We start from the raw sequence: 19,792 nt of genomic DNA on the forward strand, positions 1-19,792 counted from the left end.
GCAGGGAAGCCAGCGGAGAGAAATGGGTATTTGGCTCTGTTTCAGGGCCAGGAGGAAAAACTAGAAAACAATTTTGCTCTCCAAATGGCAAAGGAGGCACACCATTCTGCTATCAACCCCAGCAAACCATACAATTGATGTTAGGCAAAGAATGGGCCTGGGACACCCATCATGATTGTTTTCAAGTGCTCTGCTAGACAAAGTCAGAGCACACAGGATAAAGTCCTCCAGTTGTTTTTGTGAAACCTTCCGTTTTCCACCTTACAGAATATTGATCCTTTCTCTGTCAAGGGGTAAACGTGGTGGATTATGGCTCCCTGCCTGTAGGCTGTCATCAGCAAGCAGTTCCACTACAATTACACATCACAAACAAGTATGCTACACAAAGCAAGATCTCCATCATCACTGGCACCTAATCACAAAGGATCGCAGAGGCAGACGTTGCATTTCCTTGGGGAACAGTGCCTTGAAGAAGCGCACGTGGCCAGAGGTTTGTTGGTAGCCACAAACAGCTTTGCCTCCAGCAGCTTTGCTTATTTTTACCTTGTGCAACTAAGGAAACTCCAGAGAACGCACTGCTTACAGAGGATGTCGAGTATCAAAGAGCATGAAGAACAGTTCTTTGGGGGAAGATTGATCTTGCTTGTTTAACATCAGTTTCATACATCATTACTCTTCTCACCAGCAACACAGGGTCACTGCAGACAGCTGTTCCTAAGCAACAGGAATATACTAAGAATACATATATTCTCTGCATCTTGCTAGTGCTGGGAATTTCATTTTTAGAGCTGAAGGAATTCAAGGTCCAAGTGAGACTTCTGTGCATTCATGATGCCCTGGAGAAGGGAACAGCCCCATAATGAATCACTGCTAATTAAGGTCACTTCCAGAGGATCTACATTTCTTTACTGGTTTGTGCTTTTCAAACAAGAAAGAAGTTTCTATTGGAAAGTTCTGGGTTGGTTGCAGAACAGCTGAGAGCGCAACAGCAGCCCTTGTACAAGACAGCCCAAGGGAAAAAAAAAAAAAAAAAAAAAAAAAAAAAAAAAAAAAAACAGTTTCTAGACAGTTCTACTCCAACAGAGCATCCTCTCAAAAATAGAACCAATCCCCCAAACACACACTCACACACACACCAAAATAACAAAACCACTTTACAGACTTAGAATTACCAGGTAGCTGCTGGAGGGATGGGGTATGCAAGGCCCACTAACTCTGGGAAACGAGGCTGTCCAAAGGAGCTTCAGGGAGCTGGATGGTCAGATCTCATGGAGGCCACTGGAAAAACTTCGCCCCGTACAACGAATAACATAAAAGCCAACTTTTCCACTTGAAATTACAACACTGTCAAGGAAGTACAATTAGCCAGATGGAACCTGGCCAGGGCAGAGAAAATCATTACTAGTCTCACAAAAAGAAAGTATCAGGACATGTGTGATCTCAAACATTCAGGACTTCACTACACATTTGAGCATGACATGTTGTCTCTGGTGATAAAATAGCCCCAGCATCACCATGAGAAGCTGAACTGGAGGGAATCCACCACTCAGGACATTAGGAGAGGGATATAGCAGTGACTCTCCCAGGTGCAAGAGCTTGAGCTACAGTACTACAACGTTTGAATCATACAAAATTCCAGAGGATTCAGAGCTCAGATTTTCTCAGCAGCGTGTAAGTACGATGGTGCAAGAAAACAGCCTGATTTCTGCACCCCATCAACTTTGTCTCATGGTGTGTTGGTATCAAGCTGATTTCAGACCAACACATTGTACGATACCTAGTGAGGAGGCGGAGAGTGATCACAGCTTCCTTGGCTGCTGTCAAACTCAAACACGCCCACTACTGCATTTAATTTGCAAACGTGCCCCGGTACACTTGCGCTGAGTGCAAATACAGGAAGGCAGCAAGACCATCATACTTCCTACCACTGAGAAGAAACGCTTGCTTTCCAGGTCTGGTAGAGAGCAACTTTAAAATCCTGTAAATGTTACAGGCGTGAGTGATAATGGCTTGGAAAAGCACCTCCAACCTGTTTCAATTCTCTAAGCAGCTGGGTTTGTTCCCCTGGAGACAGAATGATCTCTTCCCCCTCTCTCCCTCCCATCATAACAGAGTGCACACTACCGAGCACAATGCACCAGCTGATTTCCAGGATCAATCCAGTCTCTGTTTACAGCTTTTTCCCCTCCTTTCTTTTTAAACGTGCAGGCTTAAATGTTCTTATTGCTTCAGTGATTTTCTATGTGCAAGACAGGATTTGAGAACAATGCATTAGCAAGGATCTCTGTGCCTAAAAACCAGCCCGCATATTAGCTGAAATGGCAGAGCGTACGCTACCAAAGCCTCTCGCTGCAGCTGGGATCAGGCGGCAGCAGAGAGACAAGGGTCTGAATGCAGCTTGCTCTCCCTCTTGGACGCTGTAGGTTTCCATGCAGCTCAGCCATGGAAGGTACACAAATGTGTAACGAGTAGGAAGCCTCCTGAGGCTTTTACAAATCTAGAGGCATCAAGCTGCCAGTAACTCACGGGCTGTGTAAGACTGACTCAGCTTCCATGTGCTTTTTCAGTGTGTGTTATGATTCCTTTAAACATTTCAGGAGATGCTTCCTTCTACCCGCTCAAGCTTAACAGTGTTGCGTTTGTTACGCTGCTGATGTCTGGTTCCTGCTGACGGCTTCTACTCCCAGCTTCATGCTCAAGGCTATCAAGCAAAGCCGAATGTCTGTGTGAGGGCTGGTGGGGATGAAGGGTACCCTGGTAGCCAGGGAAAGGGGAGATGGCACGGCCAATCCCAACCCATTCGTGCTGCAGGGAAGGTATAAATGCAATCCCAGAGACTCGTACACAGCTTAGGGGCTGGCTGCTGCTCAATGTACTGGAATATTAAGGAGGAACTTAGGGAATGTTTGCTGTTCACCCTGCAAGAAGTGGGAGGATTGATGACCTGCAGGTAGCTTTCTCATGCTGAACTATCACTCCAGGGTATCGTGGATAACAGCCAAACGTGGGTATAAGCCTTGAAGTGCTAGGAGATCGCCATCTACCATAACAGCACTGGGGACAGAAACAGGCTAATCCTGGCAGGGTGGAAGACAAGGCAGTACCCTGCAGAGGGAAGTCTCTCAGACATAAGCTGCTCAGCGCCTCAGTTTCCCTCCTTGACCGAAAGAAGGAAAAAATCCTTTCCCCCTTTTCCTGGGGGTTCATGCATTCAAAAAGGCCTCTGGCAGAAGGCAGCAAGGGGCTGATAATCCAGACAGCATCAGCAAACCAATCTCCCTCAGCAAAACCAGATTCTCTTGCCAGTCCATTCTTCCCTTCAAGTCTGTCTACAGGGCAATGAATTTGAAGGGACTCTTTTCTTCCCAACCCCACAACCCAAAGTGGAGGAGTCAAAGGGTTAATGCTGCATGACAAAGGTCAGCGCAGTTTGGGGAGGGAGGAGAAAGGGGAGCATTGTGGTCACAGACAGCAGCTCCCTGCTCCCAAAACGCCGCTTGAGAAATGTAAAGTGATAGCGTTGCTCGGAAAAAAATGCCTGAGAGCCTTGCCTAAATCCCAGGGCTTTATCGCTCACAAAAGCCCATCCCCTTGAGTCATTAATCGTGTGCTCCATGGCTGGGCGCCTCAAAGAGCAGCAGATGACACATGCCCAGCTGCCACTGACGCCCCTCCTCAAGGTAGCGGGGCAGAGGCAGGTGCACTCCCAGTGCCCTCTGCTCAAGGCTAATCTATTCTCCCTCCTTGTCCTCTGCCTTTCATCTCCTCCAGCAGCCCACGCTGACAACTGTAAATGAGATTAGACTTCAAGGCGTGGGGCAGATGCAGAACCCCCTCTGTGCATTGCCAAGAGACCCTTGTAGCTTTTAGAGTGTCTTTCCCCTTTACAACGCACAGCGTGGTGGAGGGGGGAGTAAAAGGAAGCAAGTTTCTTGCCACATTCACAGAAGCGCCTAATAAAACAGACAAAGCAGACCCTGGCTGTAGGGCCTGGATGCTAATCTTTTATCGCCACGGACAGTCTGGCCACCAGCACCTCTGATTCTCCAGTCCTCGTTAGGAGATAAAGTAACGAGTTATGGCTATTTCCTATCTCCAGTTCCTCTAACCTCCTCTTTGCAGCGCCACTCTGCTCCAATGTGGACACAATGTCCCAATGAGCCCTAACCTAGAGACAGCAACAGCCCAAAATCCAAGGGCATGAAAGCAGCATACGACCCTGTGATCAAACCTCCTGCCCATGCTGCTGCTCTCACAGATACTGTTTCCTATTCCTCATCTCGCAGTTTCTCCTTCTCCCGCTCCCCACGTCCCACACAAACCAGCAGGAAGACACAAGCAATTTGTCAGAAAAAGCAGTGAAGTCTCCAGACACAAACCACTGCCTGGAGCTCAGAGACCTGCCTGTCGAGGTCTTCCAGCCGCAGCCAGCAGGGGTTAGCCAGCAACAATAGTCAGGGAACTTTTCAAAGGGGCGTGTGATGTTTAGCTCAACAGTGCCCCAGTAAACAAACTGGAATTTCTTTTATAGCGTGAGAAACTGCTCGTCCTGCCTGTGTTAAAGGCTATCCTGAGAAAAGGGACACAGTTAACATAAAAGATCATTGAGTTCAAAATAATTCCCTTTCTCAGTTACCACCAACCATGATCATAGCTGGCCCGATTTTACGGATTGCTTTGCAATTTCAGTCGTGCAGGAAACAGCCCTGGATTTAAGACGGTTGCAAGGTCGGCGTATTTTCATGCTTTAGAGACTGTGGCAGAGCAGGTTCAGCTGCACCCACTGCTGGTAGTGTCAGCAACTGAACTCTTCCTGACAAGTGCACGTCTGGTCCAGAGTATCTCTACAGCCTCATTTCTGAGCTCAAGCTTTCCATTAGCTGCCTACACAGAGCGGGTAGCTTGGCATCTCTCTCCATTCCCCATAAACTCTGTTCATCTGTTGCCATCACACCCACGTAAAAGTCTCAGGAAGGAATCCAGGATTCCTAAAGCAGCTGCAACAAAAACACAGCCTGGATTGATAAGCAATAGAATCAAGGTGCTGAGCCAGGGAGGAGGGTCTTTTGGGAGAGTTTTGTGTGTGGCTATTTAAAACCAGTTTGTTGTCATGACTACAAAGCAGGGTATGGGTGACAAGAAGCGAGCACTCCAAGATGAGGGCTGATAATGTTAATTCACCCTTGAAATCTCAGCAGCCGTGGGGATGGGACAGAGATGACACAAGCTCTTGGCATCTAACAAAGCTAAAAGCTACATTCGAAAGGCAGGTCTGTCCTAATAACGAACACCATCCTCTTAGATAGTCCCTTTCACCCAGCACGGCCGAGGGCTGGATAATACCGATTAGTTGCAGTCATCTCTAAAGCAGGGATGTTGGGGACGTAGAGGCAAAGAAGGGCACCCGAGGCCTTATAAAGGACACAGCAAGCAGGAACCGTCAGTCCCACAGAAGACTTGCCTGCAGTCTCACTGTCTAGCCATCATACGACTTGGCTTCAGCGAGGACAGTGAGATGTTCTCATGTCTGCATGCAAGGGAATTAACTGGGGATCTTAACAGCACAGAGAAGTGTGAAATTGCCAGGACGTGCTACTGGAATTCTCTTACTTTTAAGTTAACCTGAAGATTAACAACAACAAAATTTTTTTTGGCCAGTGAAGAACAAACAAATAAACCCCCAAGCGACCGTGTAGGAATGGAGAGAGGTAATGTCATGCTCTGCTTGGAGCTTGGATTCCACACAGAGACAGTGTGTGCGGAGTGCTCAGCGACGGTGCAGGCTCTGCAGAAAGCAGCAGATGCGGAGCTAATGTGTGTGTGTGGGTGGAGGGTGTTTATGAGCACAATAAATAAATGTATGAATCCCTATAAAAGTTCCCGTATAAAAGTGAGTTAGAGCTGCCCGAGGGCTGTGGCCTCAGAATAAAAAATGCATCTTTTAAGCATGGCATGAAGCAGCAGCTGTACCGTAACTTCCTGGCAGCAGCACTGAGAAGCTGCCTGTCTGCCTGCTCCCAAACACTTGGGTGAAGTCTTGACCCCGCTAAATACAGAAGGAGCTTTGGTACTCAGGATTTTAATCTGGGAGGGGCTTATTTGAACCTCGAAGCCTAGGAAGCAGAGCTGGACCTAACTTTTTGCCAATTTTCAGTTCTTTTACTTCTTTAAAGAAGCAATCTGACAGTGGCTGGAGATACTGGTATCACTCACTGACAGTTCCCAGCATGACAGAATAGAGCTGGATCAAAATGAATAGAAAAATTCCTCTAGAAATCATTGTCGTTCACTCCTCTTTCCCAAAATAAACAAGGGAAAAACACATCGTTTTATGGTTGAGCAGCAATTTTCATCAAGAAATCCTGAATTTTTAATTTAAGATGTTTAGGGGGAAGGGTTAGAAACAACTATAAAGAACCCTTTAAATTTCGTATGTCTATACATAAAACTGCTTTTCTGTCAGTAAGCCTAAATGAAAGTTTTGTAAAAATATCTCCCCCCAGGAAAAGAAAAAGCATTACTAACAATTTCATCACCTGTCCCCCCACCAAAGGCAGGGAGGGGAGGGATTACTGCCCCCTCCCCTGCATCATTTACCATCACCGTAAATCACCCTGGAAACAGGAGACTTGCAGACTCCCAGCCCGTGAATTCCCAACTGCCCTAACACATCCTCCAGGGTCTTCCCTCGTTCCACTGCTCTCTGGGGAGGAGGTGAACGCTGAAGCCCCTGCGTCCCAGAAGAGCGGGTGACTTAAGCCTTAGTCCCAGCCCATGAGTCACAAAGAGACGGGGCACATAAATCTTTGGTCGCCCACTTCCACCCTGCACACACATCAGGCCAGGTCAGATCTCCCAGCGAGAGCTGCAACTCTTCTGAGTTTCAACACTCAGACTTTCTCTAGCTATTAAGACATTATCGTGTTTCACGTGGATGCCAGTCAGAGCTAAACAAAACGCTCCCCTCTCCTACCAGCACAGAGCTGCTGGGAATAGCAACCTTGTTCCATGACAAACAGCATCTTGCGATTCACTGCAGGCTAATTGCATTGCATTGCTGATACTGTGCTTGAGGAAGACGTCAGCGCCTTGGCTTTGCCCACAGGCAACAAGGACGTTATTGATTTATTCAGGACTTACAACTAGTTGTCACAGGTTGCATTCTCTTTGATAATAAAGCCTTACAGACGAGGCTTAAATTTCCGCTGCAGCCCTAATTGAAACATAGCTAATTATCAGAGTCCTGCCTTTGCAGCCCATTCCCTTGCTCCTGCAGTAATTTTCTGTAAATCCAACAGTCAAACTCCCCTCCCTTAGACAAAAAAAAAAAAAAAAAAAGAAAAGAAAAAAAGGGGGGGAGAGAAGAAAAAAGGGAAAAAAAAAAAGACCTCTACTATGCAAGCAAGTCCAGTGGGAAATTACCCATTCCTCTCTTTGAGCCTGAGGTAGCTACCAGCCAAGATCCCCATCCCACAAGGACTCAATGACTTCAAAGGATGCTTGTAGAATCAGACTTCAAATTAAGGCCAACTTTCGAGACAGAAGAGAATTCCAAGTGGCTGAAACATTCAGCTCAGACCACAAACAATTTATCTTGAATCAGTCTTCTGAGTGGCAGCATTCCCTATGAGCCCCAGCAAATTCAAACACACCACGCAATTTAGGTGTGATCAACAATTAGAGTAATCTAATTCCCAACTGCCAGTTGCTTGACTGTACAACAACAAACGAACTGCAGTCCAGACACGTGGATTAACAGTTAGTCACAGCTAACTGGCTACAGACAAGCACTCATCAGAGCAGGCAGTCCAGTTATTAGCTGAATGATAGCAAGACCCTCAAGGTACCGAGGACATCCTTTGACAGAGACTGCACCACAGCCTTCAGCTGTATAAGCAAGAATTATCACCTTGTAAAGTGGGGACAAAAATACCTCAGAACTTTAAGATTGCCAGGTCAACGTCAGCATCAGAGTAAGTTCACTTACAGTAGGTGACATTTACATGCACACACAACGGCACAAAAGTTTATGACATCCAGAGAGTGGTGCAGTTTAAAAGCAAGTCAACCCTAGAAAAATCCTTCAGTTTATAGCTGCTTCACATTTCAGCCTGGCAGATGGAAGGAACACCACAAAGCAAACATGTCAGGTAAAGCAGCTAAAAGCATAATTTACAAGCTAGAATCCACAACCCAAATTCTCAGCAGCTATAACTCAGAGCTCTACAGAGCTCTGTGGATTTCAGCCAGCTACGGGTGTGACCAATGGCATTTATCGGGTACAACCACGGCTTTTGGTACAGAAGCAGATACTTTGCTAATTCTGTGGAAGTTAAAAGCTGCGGGTCCTCCCCTGGATCAAATAGATGTTATCACGCAGAAGTCGGTTCAGCAGCTGGGGAACCATTTCATAGAACACAGTGCTGGTTTTACAGGTCCTAGTTTGCCTGCCTCAAAGAGTAGGCGATCCTTTAATCCACAGAGCAGGGGTAGTGCAGCTGGCAGCTACAGGGAGCTGGCAGCTACAGGGAGCACCTGCTGCAGTGCCTCGGCTCAGCCCCTGTACTACAAGGGATGGTCAGCCTGGGCCCGCTTCTCCTCCTGGCTGCTCTGATGAGAAACTGAGAGAAAGGCCCAAAGCATTAATGATAATAACGACTTGCACACCAGCACCCTGGGAATCAGGAACACAGAGCTCCTAAATTGTACGTTAAAAGCACGGAAAATCTAGTACAGAGGAAATTAAGTGCGGGCTACACTCTTTGCTCATAAGACAGAGACAATACATCAGTTGTTCACATACCTGATCAAATAGGGCTTTCCAGTGCTGAGAGGCAATGCATAAGGGAGGAAAAAAGAAAAAGAAGGTATGAGAGCAACGACATTAACATGCAGCAAACTGTAGAAGTATATTCTAACTGAGAAATAACCAAATGATCTAGTGCCATTTCCAACAGCCTTCTTCATCCCAGAATCACCTACCCTTCCGGGGGAGGAGGCAGGGGGAATCTACCAACCACAGGGAGTACAGTTTTCATTTACAAATCCAAATTAAGACAAACTCGGAACATTCATGTGTTAATTCTGTTTTCTTCTGCTTTGTCTGCTTGTGAGTGACTAAGGAATAAAAGGCTTTTTATCCACAGGGATCAAGACAGCTTGGTGTATATTGAGGGGAGGGAGGAGTTAGCAATGTTTTTTCAGATCACTTTCTAAGATCCTGTGGCCCAACCATGACCCACAGACTGCCTTCTCTGGTTGTCAGAGCCTTGCCTACTCCTAACTCTGGCAGGGACTTGCTGCAAGGCCTTTGATAACCCATCAGTTCTCTGAGCCTCACATGTCCACAGCTAAAAAATGGATAATTCCTCTTGCACAATGTGGAAAGGGGGAAGCCTGGGACTATATTTACCCCTACAACTTTTGTTCCAGATCTGTCTGAAAAGCTGTGCACAGAAAGAAGGTCCACTTCAGTGCAGACAACCACGTGAATGCTCCACCAGTCCTTGTCACTTGGGAACAGAAAGAACAAGCTGATGACTGGCTCTGGTTTATGCTTTGTACAAAGACCAATGTCAAGCCACACAGCCCCATGGAACTGAGGAAATTCCTAATGAAGTGCTTGCTTCTCTCTCCTAGGTCTTGGATCTGGGGTCAGCTGAGAAGAGATCAACTTCCATGGGACAACAGTGACCCAGTTAACGACTGCTTAGATTCCCCATGAAAAAACCTGCACGTTCTCAGTTCTCTTGTCTGCAGCGTGTTGTTCAGCACAACACTTTGTTTCTGCTTCAATCACCTTCCTAGAAGAGCAAAATGAGAAAAATAACAAACATGAGCCTCATAAAAGCAAGTCTCCTCACTCTGCTATATGCAAAGCAGAGCTCTGGTGAGAGCCTTACCCAATCCTCCCAAGAATATTTCCTTTCACATGGTAGGCAAATCTAAAGCAGAACTGACTGGAGAGACAGTGGGGTATCAGGCCACTGAATTTAATCAGTTCAGCTGCTGGCTCCCCTCCTCCCCACGTCCCCATCCATTTATAAACTCCCATTTATCATCATAAATCAGCCCAGCACTTTAAACAGAACATTTTGGGACTGCCTCAATGCTGGCTTCGTGGAATGCTGCTCCAAGAGCTGTAATGACATCACAGCTGAGCTGTTACACGCTGTCAAGGCTGTGACAGCCAAACATCTACCGTGTAATATTTTTGTGGTTAACAACATATAAAGAACTGACCTTGTGACAGTTCTTGCTGGCCAAACCAAAGAGCTTACGTCAAGCTCTCAAATGTAATAACAGAAAATCAACCCCCAGTTAGGTCTCGGGGGGCACACTCCTAGCACAGAGCAGTTTGAATTTTCAGAGATGATGCTCTGTAGCTTGCAGCCTGCTTGTTTCAGCAGGAAATCCTTGGCTGTGGAGAAGGAGGGCATTTATACCACTTCCTGCTCTTCTGACTTGCAGATGATACATGATACCTCAAGCTTCTGTCATATCATCTATTGCCAGGTCTCAGCAGCTTCTCATAAGCAAATGCAACTGTGGGCTCTGACTCTATTTTCTTGACTGCAGAAAACAAGGCACGAGAGTCAAATAATAATGCAGATCCCAAGGTAAGTAATAGTAGGACACTGCGAGCTGGACCAGACCCAGGCTGTCCTACCTCAAGGTCAAGCAGCACATCAGCAGCAGAACTAGGATGAGAATCTAGATTTCACCAAGGAAAGCTCACAGCCTGTCTACTGTGTCAGGAGCCCAATCCTGCCAGGCACTCAGCACTCCGCTTCTCCTGGGCCCCTGGCAGGATCGAATTGCTAATGGCTGCATTCTTGTAGAGGCTGGAGGAACTCCAAGGGGCCCATGTGTATCACAACAGGAAATCTTACTTGTAGACCATCCAGACAAGCACAAAATTTGTCAGGGAATAAAAGGTCACAGTCTGAAGTAAGCAAGCACAGGGATTTGGAAACCTGGACTCCTGGAAAACCATCCTTTCCCAATGAAAATTACACGTACCCCTGCTCAGGCATGCTCCAGTGCAGACTACCCGGCAGTGTTATAGCAGAGCACAAACTGCATCACACGTTCCCTCCTGAACGTGCAGTGCTCGGGATTACAGCCTGGGGAAAGCAGCTCTACCAAGCAAGTGCACTTCCTCTGCTTGCCCTCTGGGAGGAAAATTCAGCAACCGAATTCTAGGGGATTCGGAAGGACTGGAGGAGCAGGAGCAGGCGCTGCCCCGAGCAGCCCCTGGCAGGTTCCTCTAGCAGCATCATAAAAGTAGAGGCAAAAAGGGATGTGCCATTGTGAGAGGCTTAGTTTACAAGCGCCCCTTTCATGCCTGTGCAAGGTCCGGGAGACAGCCCACTTCAGAAAGACATTCAGCATCACTGCTTCATCCCTCCATAGGCAGGAACAGAGCCTGCGCTTACCTCTGCAGACTGAGCAGGCACTTTGCACAGCCCTCATCCCAGCAGAGTTTGCTAGGAAGGAGAGCTGCAAGCAGTCCAGGGCTGCACCAGGAATGCAGATCTGCTCATATTCACTCCCCCCCAGACAGGTGCACAGCGAGCTCCAGCCTCCAGCACCGGCAGATGCAGAACTACCACCTCAGCTCTGCAGGCGTTGCTGCTCAGCCTGGCAAGAGCTGATTCAAAGCACGCAGGACCACTTGGTGTCCTTCTAGGCTGGGTGAGCAGAGGAGAGACAGCACCAAGTTAACCCATCCTCGGGTGAAATCGCAGCTCAGAGGGTGGAGAGAGGCTATCAGCCCTGCCGAACTTGGGTGGGGAAAAAAAAAAAAAAGAAAAACACGGAAAAAAACTTCCTCCTCTGTTTGTAGCTCGGGGGCTGGAAGATGGAACAGGTTCTTAAGAAGGGGGGTGTTCCACGTCTGTCACCCTCCGAGTAGCTGGGACTCTGGAGAAGCTCTCTGTCCCCAGGAAGCCCCTCAAGCCGAGACATCAGCCCCACTCCTGTCTCTAGAGCCGCCTGTGCCCGCAGCCCGGTCCCTCTGCCCCCAGCAGTGCCCTGCCCGGCCAGCCGCAGCTCGCCGGCAGCCGGGTGCGGGCGGCCAAGGAGCCCGGCGGGGCAGCACCGGGGGGCTCCGGGCTGGGCCGACAAGGGGGAGAAGGGGGCTGCGCCCCAGGACGGGGCCGGCCCGGCGGCTGCCGGAGCCCCCCCTTTCCTGTCGGGGCAGGGAGCGGCGGGAGGGCGGCGGGGACGGAGCCGGCGCCTGGAGGGTCACCGGCCCCGTTCCTCCCCCCGGCCCGGGCTTTCTTTATAAATAGCGTGAGCCGATTAACCCGGCCCGGAGGAAAGGGGTGAAGGCAGCGAGCAAAGGAAACTTACATCCTCTGCGGCCATAGGTAGGACATCCTCGGAGTCGAGCACCTCGATTTCTTCCGCTTCTGAGCTGGCAGCCACGGCAGGGGAAGAGCTGGCGTGAGGCTCCGGCAGCCTGTCTCCCATGCTTGGAAACGGTCCCCCCGCAGCCCCCGCCCCCCCACCCGCCCCCCTTTACTCCCCAGATCCTTGAAGAAATTAAACCTAGCTGCCGCTTGGCAAACTTTCAAGCGCAGCCGAGCCTGCTGCCTTCATGACTCCCGCAGGCGGGAGGGGAGGAAATCCTCCATCCAGGGAACATCCAATTAGCGGGGGCAGCGCAGGCGGGCGGCATCCCGGCGGCGGGCTCCGGCCGGGGCAGGTGACCCCTCCCCGGGGCGGCTCGGCCACCTCTCGCCTCCCCTCGCCTCCTCCCGCCCCGGGCACGGCCCCCGGGGGCACGGCCAGCCCCCCCCCCCCGAGCGGCCCCGGGGGCTGGCAGCGGCCGAGGCCGGCCCCGCAGGGAGGCAGAGCTCGGGGGGAGCCGCCGGGAGCAGCCCCGCTCCGCTAGGGGGGCGGCCCCCCTTTCGGCCGGCTCTGTGCCCCCCTCTCCGAGCTCCCCTTCGGGTTCCCGGAGCCGGGGGTCGGGCGGAGCGAGCGCAGGCAGGTGGCGGAGCCGCGCGGCGCTGCTGGGGGTCTGGGAGCCAACTTCTCCATCCCGGCGAGTCGCAGTGCGGGGTCGCTGTGGGGTTTTTAAGCCTTCCCCATCGTTATTCGTCCCTGCGCGAGGAGATGGGTATTTTAGCCATCTGGAGCCGGGATTAGGAACTTGGGGAACGCCTCGGCTGAGGGCAGAAATGCAGCAGTTTTAGCTCCTTCCAACCAAGCGCGGCAATAGCCGGCTGGCAAGGGGGAAGGGCCGGCAGAGCCAGGCTGCTCCGCCCGGTGCCAGCGCCCTGCTCCGCTCCGCTCAGCGGCTGCCACAGCTGAGGGCAGCCCCGGGCAGAGGGGGCCGGCACCCCAGGCCAAGTTTTGGTGACACGAGAGCTCTCAGCCACAAGGACAGAGCCGAGCTAGAACTCCCTCCTTTCCCTACAAATTTGTCTTAAAAGCAAACAGAAACAAGAAAAGATAAAGGAAAACCCCAACAGAAAAGCTGTGGAACGGGAACGGGACCTTCCAGCCAGCAGCAGCAGAGCGTACAGCAGAGATCCTCTCCTCTCTCCCATCCAGAGCCGTCACAAACGCCTTACTCCATACACCTTATCACTTTTGATCTGGATCAAATTTGTCCCACGCAGTGATAGGAAACCTGTGCTCCTAGCTGTGAGCTAAAGCACCAGGACAACGCAGTGGTGAACAGCACAGCATTCTTAACAGTAAAGACCCAGACAGGCTGTTGCCAGTGGGCCCTAGCTTCTTAAACACTAAAATACTCTTCTGCAGAAGGAGAACAGTGCCCAGATCTCTGCAGGTGTCCCCATGAGCTACACCTGCCGGCAGACGTCCACAGCTCAGCAGCCCACCCGGCTGGCACTAATTTAAGGTCAGGACCAAGGGCTACAGTATCTCACAGAGCTGAGCAAAGTCAAGTAAAAGGAATGATCTCCTCTGTCACCTAAGTTTTCCCTTGGCAAAACTAGACAGCGAAATCAAACGTGCAAGTGATCTGTATTTTGGGAACAAATGGAAGAGTTAAGATGATAATCTTATCCTGTGTTACTGCCCAACTACTATCCAACTGCCCCATCCTGAACAAACATTAGAAAAGAAACTCTTATGTTCAAGGAGTGCTAAGGTAAAAAACTCCCCTCCATTTATGTTTCTGAGCCCAGCAGATCAGAGATATTTTTTCAAGAAATGTCCCTTCCAGTACTTTGAAGATTTTAGCTAAACTTTTACAGTGAGTGCAAGAAGTAAACTCAACACCCTTGGACCTGAAGAGCAGAATTTTTCCACCTCTGGATTCAGATGGGAAAATGACAACAAAATAAAAACTGCTCAGAAGTCTCCAGAGGAACTGATGAACAGAGGGCTTCTCCCACCTCCATAACGGTTGGACTTGATGATCTTAGAGGTCTTTTCCAATCTAAATGATTCTATGATTACCAAACTGTTGTCCTAAGTTAAACAGAGCAGACCTCCTTCAGGTTTAAAGGTGATTCTTTCTGCACTTCTTACTTGTCTAGAGCCTGCCCAGCCTGCTCTTCCAAAATGAAAGAGCAGGCTACCAAATGCAGCACTTTTGAGACGCACTAACCCACCTTACTCATACAACACCACCCCTGCCAAAATATTCCAGGCCATGTACAGCTATTATAAAAACAATCTCTTTTTGATTAAAAACCTAAACCTCATCAAAACTTAAAACAGATGGATAAGCAAAAATATACTATGCCAACAAAAAGAAACAGCAATCATTAAAGATGTCTTTAGGGAGGAGGAAAGCCAGTTTTAGAAGTAAAGAGAGAATAAATGAGCTGAATTTCAGGGGTAACAGGTTCCACACAGTTGGGGACTGCCATTCCAAGAACTGTGGATCACCTCAGATTGCAGATGCTAGCAGGAAAATGCTAACCATGAAGTCTAACATAAATGCAATAAACGTCAGGGAGAGCTGCAAAATAAACTTACCTTAATATCAAATCCCCATTAAACTGGAAAACTGCTGCAAAATTATAAGTTCATTTTTCTCCTCTAAGGAATGTTTTCACTAGTGGCAACGAAGGTTTTTTTTATGGAAATATCTCTGCACATTGCACATATGAGCTAGTGCTGTGCTATAATTGTCACAGAAAGGAAATTAACAGTATTCTAATGAGGAGTTTTGTTACAGACAAATTATCATCTTCCAAGTCTGCGAGAGCCTCTTAATTTAGACTGTCATTTCTCCCCACTGCATACCCTAGTGATTCTGCCTTGGAAAAACAGTAATTGCTAGAGACACTAGGGAGCTGTGGGCCACCACAGAACAGACGTAGACAGAACACACAAGGGCTACAGAAGAAACTTAGAAAGAAGAAGCTTGAGATAACAAACCCCAATCCATTTTCACATTCAGTTATGTAGGCAATCTTTTATATTCCTAATACTGCAAACAAAATGTAGACATAGGTCCTTCCTGCATGGGAAGTGGCTAAAAAGGTCAGCTCATGAATATGCAATTTAAAAGCTCTCAAAGGGACCCAGCCAACATCTGTTAGCCAAGCCTTCTGAAGCAAATCAGAACAGTTTGTTCATGGGTCCTTTTTCCAAGCAAAGAAGTCCCAAAGGACTTTTAAAAACTGCACGGTTCTCACAGTTGAAACCAAATGGAGAAATCTACATAGCTTGATTACTGCATTGGAGCTCAGACAGAGACCCAGACCTGAAAGGCTACTTCTGAAGCAAAATGCAGTGTTTTGGATCAGATGCCAAAAGCACTGTGCCCTAGCAAGAAGTTAGATAGCGCACACAGAACTGGACCAAGCCAGTCAGATTAACCCTTTTAGACTTGTGAAAATGATGCAAGATCTTTAAGAACCACGGACTATAGGAGCTGGGGTTACTGTGCCCAAAAGTTAACAAAGGGCTCTTTCAGTATCGGTGATGACGATATGAGCCTCATCTTTTGGAATTAATATGAATCAGACAATATGGGCCGCCTTTCAGCTTCTCCCTAATTCAGGAATGCTTTCTCTCCTGAAGACAAGAAACAGTGGGGAAAAATAAGGTCCAGTTTCACATCTGACTTCCAGCCTATCTTGAAGGATTATCCACCTGGCCCTCCCCATTCCCCTTGTTATACTTAGAGATTTTTCAACTCCAGCACTGAAGAATTCCCAGTGCAGACTCTAGTCTTTCTACCTGCTGCTCTGTTCTGCCCCAGTAGCTGTTATTGGTTGCAGCTGGTTCTAACTGTCTCTTTCATTATGGCTGAGGAAATAATTAAATCCACCATTAACCCTTTCTGGACAGTTGTTTTAAGAGGAAACTCTTCTATCAAGTCAGCCTACAGTGTTTAAAATGCGTCTTTGCTCCTTTTCAACTGTCACCCGATGGGAACACAGCACACATTGGTGAATTCATCCCAAATCAAAAGAATTGTTTGAAATGGAGACCAATTAGTAATTCAAGGTTAATTTCCAACATAAAATCAAGTCATGCTTACAATTAATCCTGAACTGATAGTCTTTCAGACAGGAGGTAAAAGCTGAGGGGTGAAGGATGTTTCTCCAAGGATGATTAAACAAGATCTTTGTCTTCCCAGTGACTTTGCACCAAGGCCAGGCAATTCACACATCAGATTGAACGTGAAGAGGAGATGGGAGTCTGGTTTGTAAAAAAAAAAATAATAATTAAAAAATTGTTAGAAAACAGTGACAGAATCAGAGGAAAAAAAACAAATCACTGTGCAGAGTGTGTGAGTGAATAGAGAATTAAATGGGCTGCTGCTCTTTCTCCCCACCAACCAGCACTCAAAAGCAACAGTTAAACTTTTAAGACTTTCTTCCTTATGTACTCAACGAGTAGAATACTTTCCTCTCACATCAGTGACTATGACTATAATCCTCATGGGATCCTGGAGGTCTTGGCAAGTGAATATCATAATTCTTACCTTGGTGGCATAATTACACAAGTTTTCACAGAGAACACGAGGCACCCACACAAACAGAGCCACAACAGATTTAGATGGGCTCTCTTCCCAGCAACTTCCTCTCCCTAAACCAATGAAGGCCAGGTTTTGTAACAGCACACAGCAAACTCTGGTCTTTACCTGCATGCTGACCCTTGTACCCTTCTTCCTCGGTGACAGAATTGCCCGTCTTTTTTTTCGAATATAGCTAACAAAAGGTGCTTTTCATGTAAAGTACCTATATGGTGCCTACCCCCACTATAGCATTTCACTTCCAGTTACTAATGAGATCTGTTCATTAACAGCCTAGACCAGATTTGAGTTTAAAGTCTTCTCACTGTTCACTGGTTCCAAGTTCCTTCCATAATTGTCCTGCATGTTAACAGCTTTCCCTTTAATGCTTTTTAAGGTATGAACTTGTTCGTGATGACATGAAAATAGAGGTTCCAAAGCACTTTTCTTCCTCCAGAAAGTAAGAGTTTTCTGAACAGGAGAAATTTGTAGTAGCACAGGGGAATGGATTTTACTAAATACTTTTCAATATTATCATGCATTCTGCTATCAAGACCCTTATAAGGACGTTAGGAAATGTTTAAAATATTGCTATCCCAAACACGCATCTGTTCACTGTGGGCAAAAAATAAAAGGTCTTGAACAATTAGAGCTAAAAATGAACATAATTGCCTGAGTTCCTGAGCTTTAAATAATATACATGGAAAAGGGAATAAAATCCTTATAATTTGTGAAATATTCATGACAATTATTATTAAGGCTTTGAATGCAATTTCAAAAGTACATGAAGATATCTGAAACTGAATCAGATTTAAGCTCCTGGGAGGCAAGGATCCTACATGGCACTCTCAAAAGCAGGACTTGGACTACTAAGTTACTCATATGTCCTTAAAAATTGCCAAGCCACTCTACAGACTACTGGCAGTATACAGTTTTAAACAAATTGCCCTAAAAAGTCAAGTGAACCCCATTCACTTAATGAGTGCTCACCAGATCATGGTTTATCAATTTCACTTTCAGACATTTAAGTCAAAAGAGAATACCTCAGACTCACCAGTAGTGTGCTGGTAGCATTTGATGGTCTGAGCATCGTTTACTAACTTAATCCGGGAGGGAAGGGAGACAAGAAGTTTGTGCACGTCAATAAGAAATGAGATACACTTCACTTCTGCTGCAACAGCAGAGACCTTGTGAGCTTCAGGAAATGGCTGCAAGAGGAGGTGTAAGGGGAATTCGCTGCCTGTGAGCAGAAATGCATTAGTGTTACTGAACACACAGGAGGCTCCAGGATCTGGAAATCAAAGAAGCTGGTGGGGAGCTGCAGGGTATGTTGTATTTCACACTCTGTCTTTCACATCAAAGTACATCATGCTCACTACACACATCCAGCATGGCTGGGACAGAAGGGGTCAGCTAGCTGGGACGCAGCCATTGCCTTCTACACAGACGGAGCTAGGTCCAGCATGTGCTGCCTCCTCTTGTGCTTTCTAATGGGTCAGAAGATCCAGAGATCCTCACAAGGTTCTCTAACCCTGACTCTGATTTGGGAATCACAGGACGTGTCTCAGCCCTGCAATTTCATGTCCTTGTTTTTCTGTTCTCCTGCTGGTGGCAAATAAAGTGTGACCGATAGGTGGAAAGCTACAAAGGGCAAGAAAGTACAGGCCTGGGTCTTAGATACCAAGCACAACCCCTTTTCTCCTACTTTTGTATCCAGCTCTTAATCTTCATGTTCAAGCAACACTGCCTATTGCTACTCATAAGAGAGCAATCAAGGTCCTCTGAAAAGAGAAACTCCCAAATTGCCCTTCAGTCTGAAGAACATCTTGTTATTACGACTCTTCCTTTTCTCAGCTTCCCCCACCTGCTCGTGTAGCTTAATTTGGATTCAAATTCATTCCCATTCCTGCCTTAGAGTACTACCATTAATTGATATAATGAAGGCAAGGAGATGGGATAAAACTCCAGCGCGTGACAGGAAGAAGTAAGGGAGGAGAAAACGCTTAACTTACTGCCTTGTATTGCTACGCCAGTGACTGGCATGGTCTGTATGGCTGCTGAGGAACAGAGCTATGCTTCAGCAGGGCTTTACAACACCTCACCCCATCTGCAGCAAGTTCAGATCGAGCAGAATGGATGGTAAATCAAATCAACAGTGGGAACCCTGATAAATATTGCAAAGTTGCCAGCTGTTCCACAAAAACAGTATTTCCCCCCCACCAAGAGAAGGTTACAGAGAAGCAGCTTACCATTTATCCTAGCACAGGCTTGCAAGATCTGAGTTTTCCCCATGAATTTGGTTAGCACCTCAGAAATGTTGGTCAGGCCACGGGGTCTGGTCAGAGCAGTCAGTCCCCAGCGCTTTGCGTGGCTGGACCACTGAGACAAGTGTCCACAATTGCCCAGATGTGCCAAAACAGGGAGATTTACTTAAAAATATGGGATTTTTAAAATTACTTCAGGAGACTACGTTAAAATTACACGGAGGTGATGTTTCTGAGCTTCAGTTCTGGACTTTCTGTCTCCCTCTCCCCCGCGGCACAACCCGCCTCATGGCTGCCCGCGGCTCCCGCCTTTTTCCTCAGGGACCGCTGCGACGTGAGGCGGCTCAGGGACACCCCCGTCCCGCCGCTCTCCGGGGCTCGCCGAGCTGAGGGAGCCAGCCCGGGGCAGGAGGGAGCCAGCCCGGGGCAGGAGGGAGCCGGCCCAGGCCAGCAGCAGCGTCGCGGCCGCCCCCCACCGCCCGCCTGGGTCCCGTCAGGCCGGAGCTGGGCGGGAGCCGCGCTCCCCCTGGCGGCCGCGTCCAGCCCCGGTCCTCCCGGCTGTTCTGTTTGC

At 48.0% G+C, this 19,792-nt stretch overlaps 1 protein-coding gene across 7 annotated transcripts in view; it reads right to left on the reverse strand.

Annotated features, from left to right (window-relative positions):
* RHBDL3 (rhomboid like 3) overlaps positions 1-19,777 on the reverse strand; it is a 72,161-nt gene extending 52,384 nt beyond the window's left edge. Inside the window, exons 1-2 of one of the 7 annotated variants that reach the window (XM_080561249.1) lie at positions 19,207-19,777; positions 16,481-16,641 (exon numbers count right to left, since the gene is read on the reverse strand). Coding sequence is in view for 5 of the 7 variants with exons in the window: in XM_080561243.1 (XP_080417369.1) it covers positions 8,804-8,827; positions 12,358-12,477 (144 nt within the window). In the remaining 2 variants the exon portion in view is untranslated. Of the gene's footprint in view, positions 1-8,803; positions 8,828-9,412; positions 9,513-12,357; positions 14,667-16,480; positions 16,642-19,206 lie in introns of those variants that run through there. The other 6 variants (XM_080561243.1, XM_080561244.1, XM_080561247.1 and 3 more) reach the window with 6 other exon arrangements.
* Positions 19,778-19,792: the final 15 nt, after the last annotated feature.

The sequence above is a fragment of the Anser brachyrhynchus genome (assembly GCF_964034855.1).
Source record: "Anser brachyrhynchus genome assembly, chromosome: 18".
Taxonomy (NCBI): Eukaryota; Metazoa; Chordata; class Aves; order Anseriformes; family Anatidae; genus Anser; species Anser brachyrhynchus.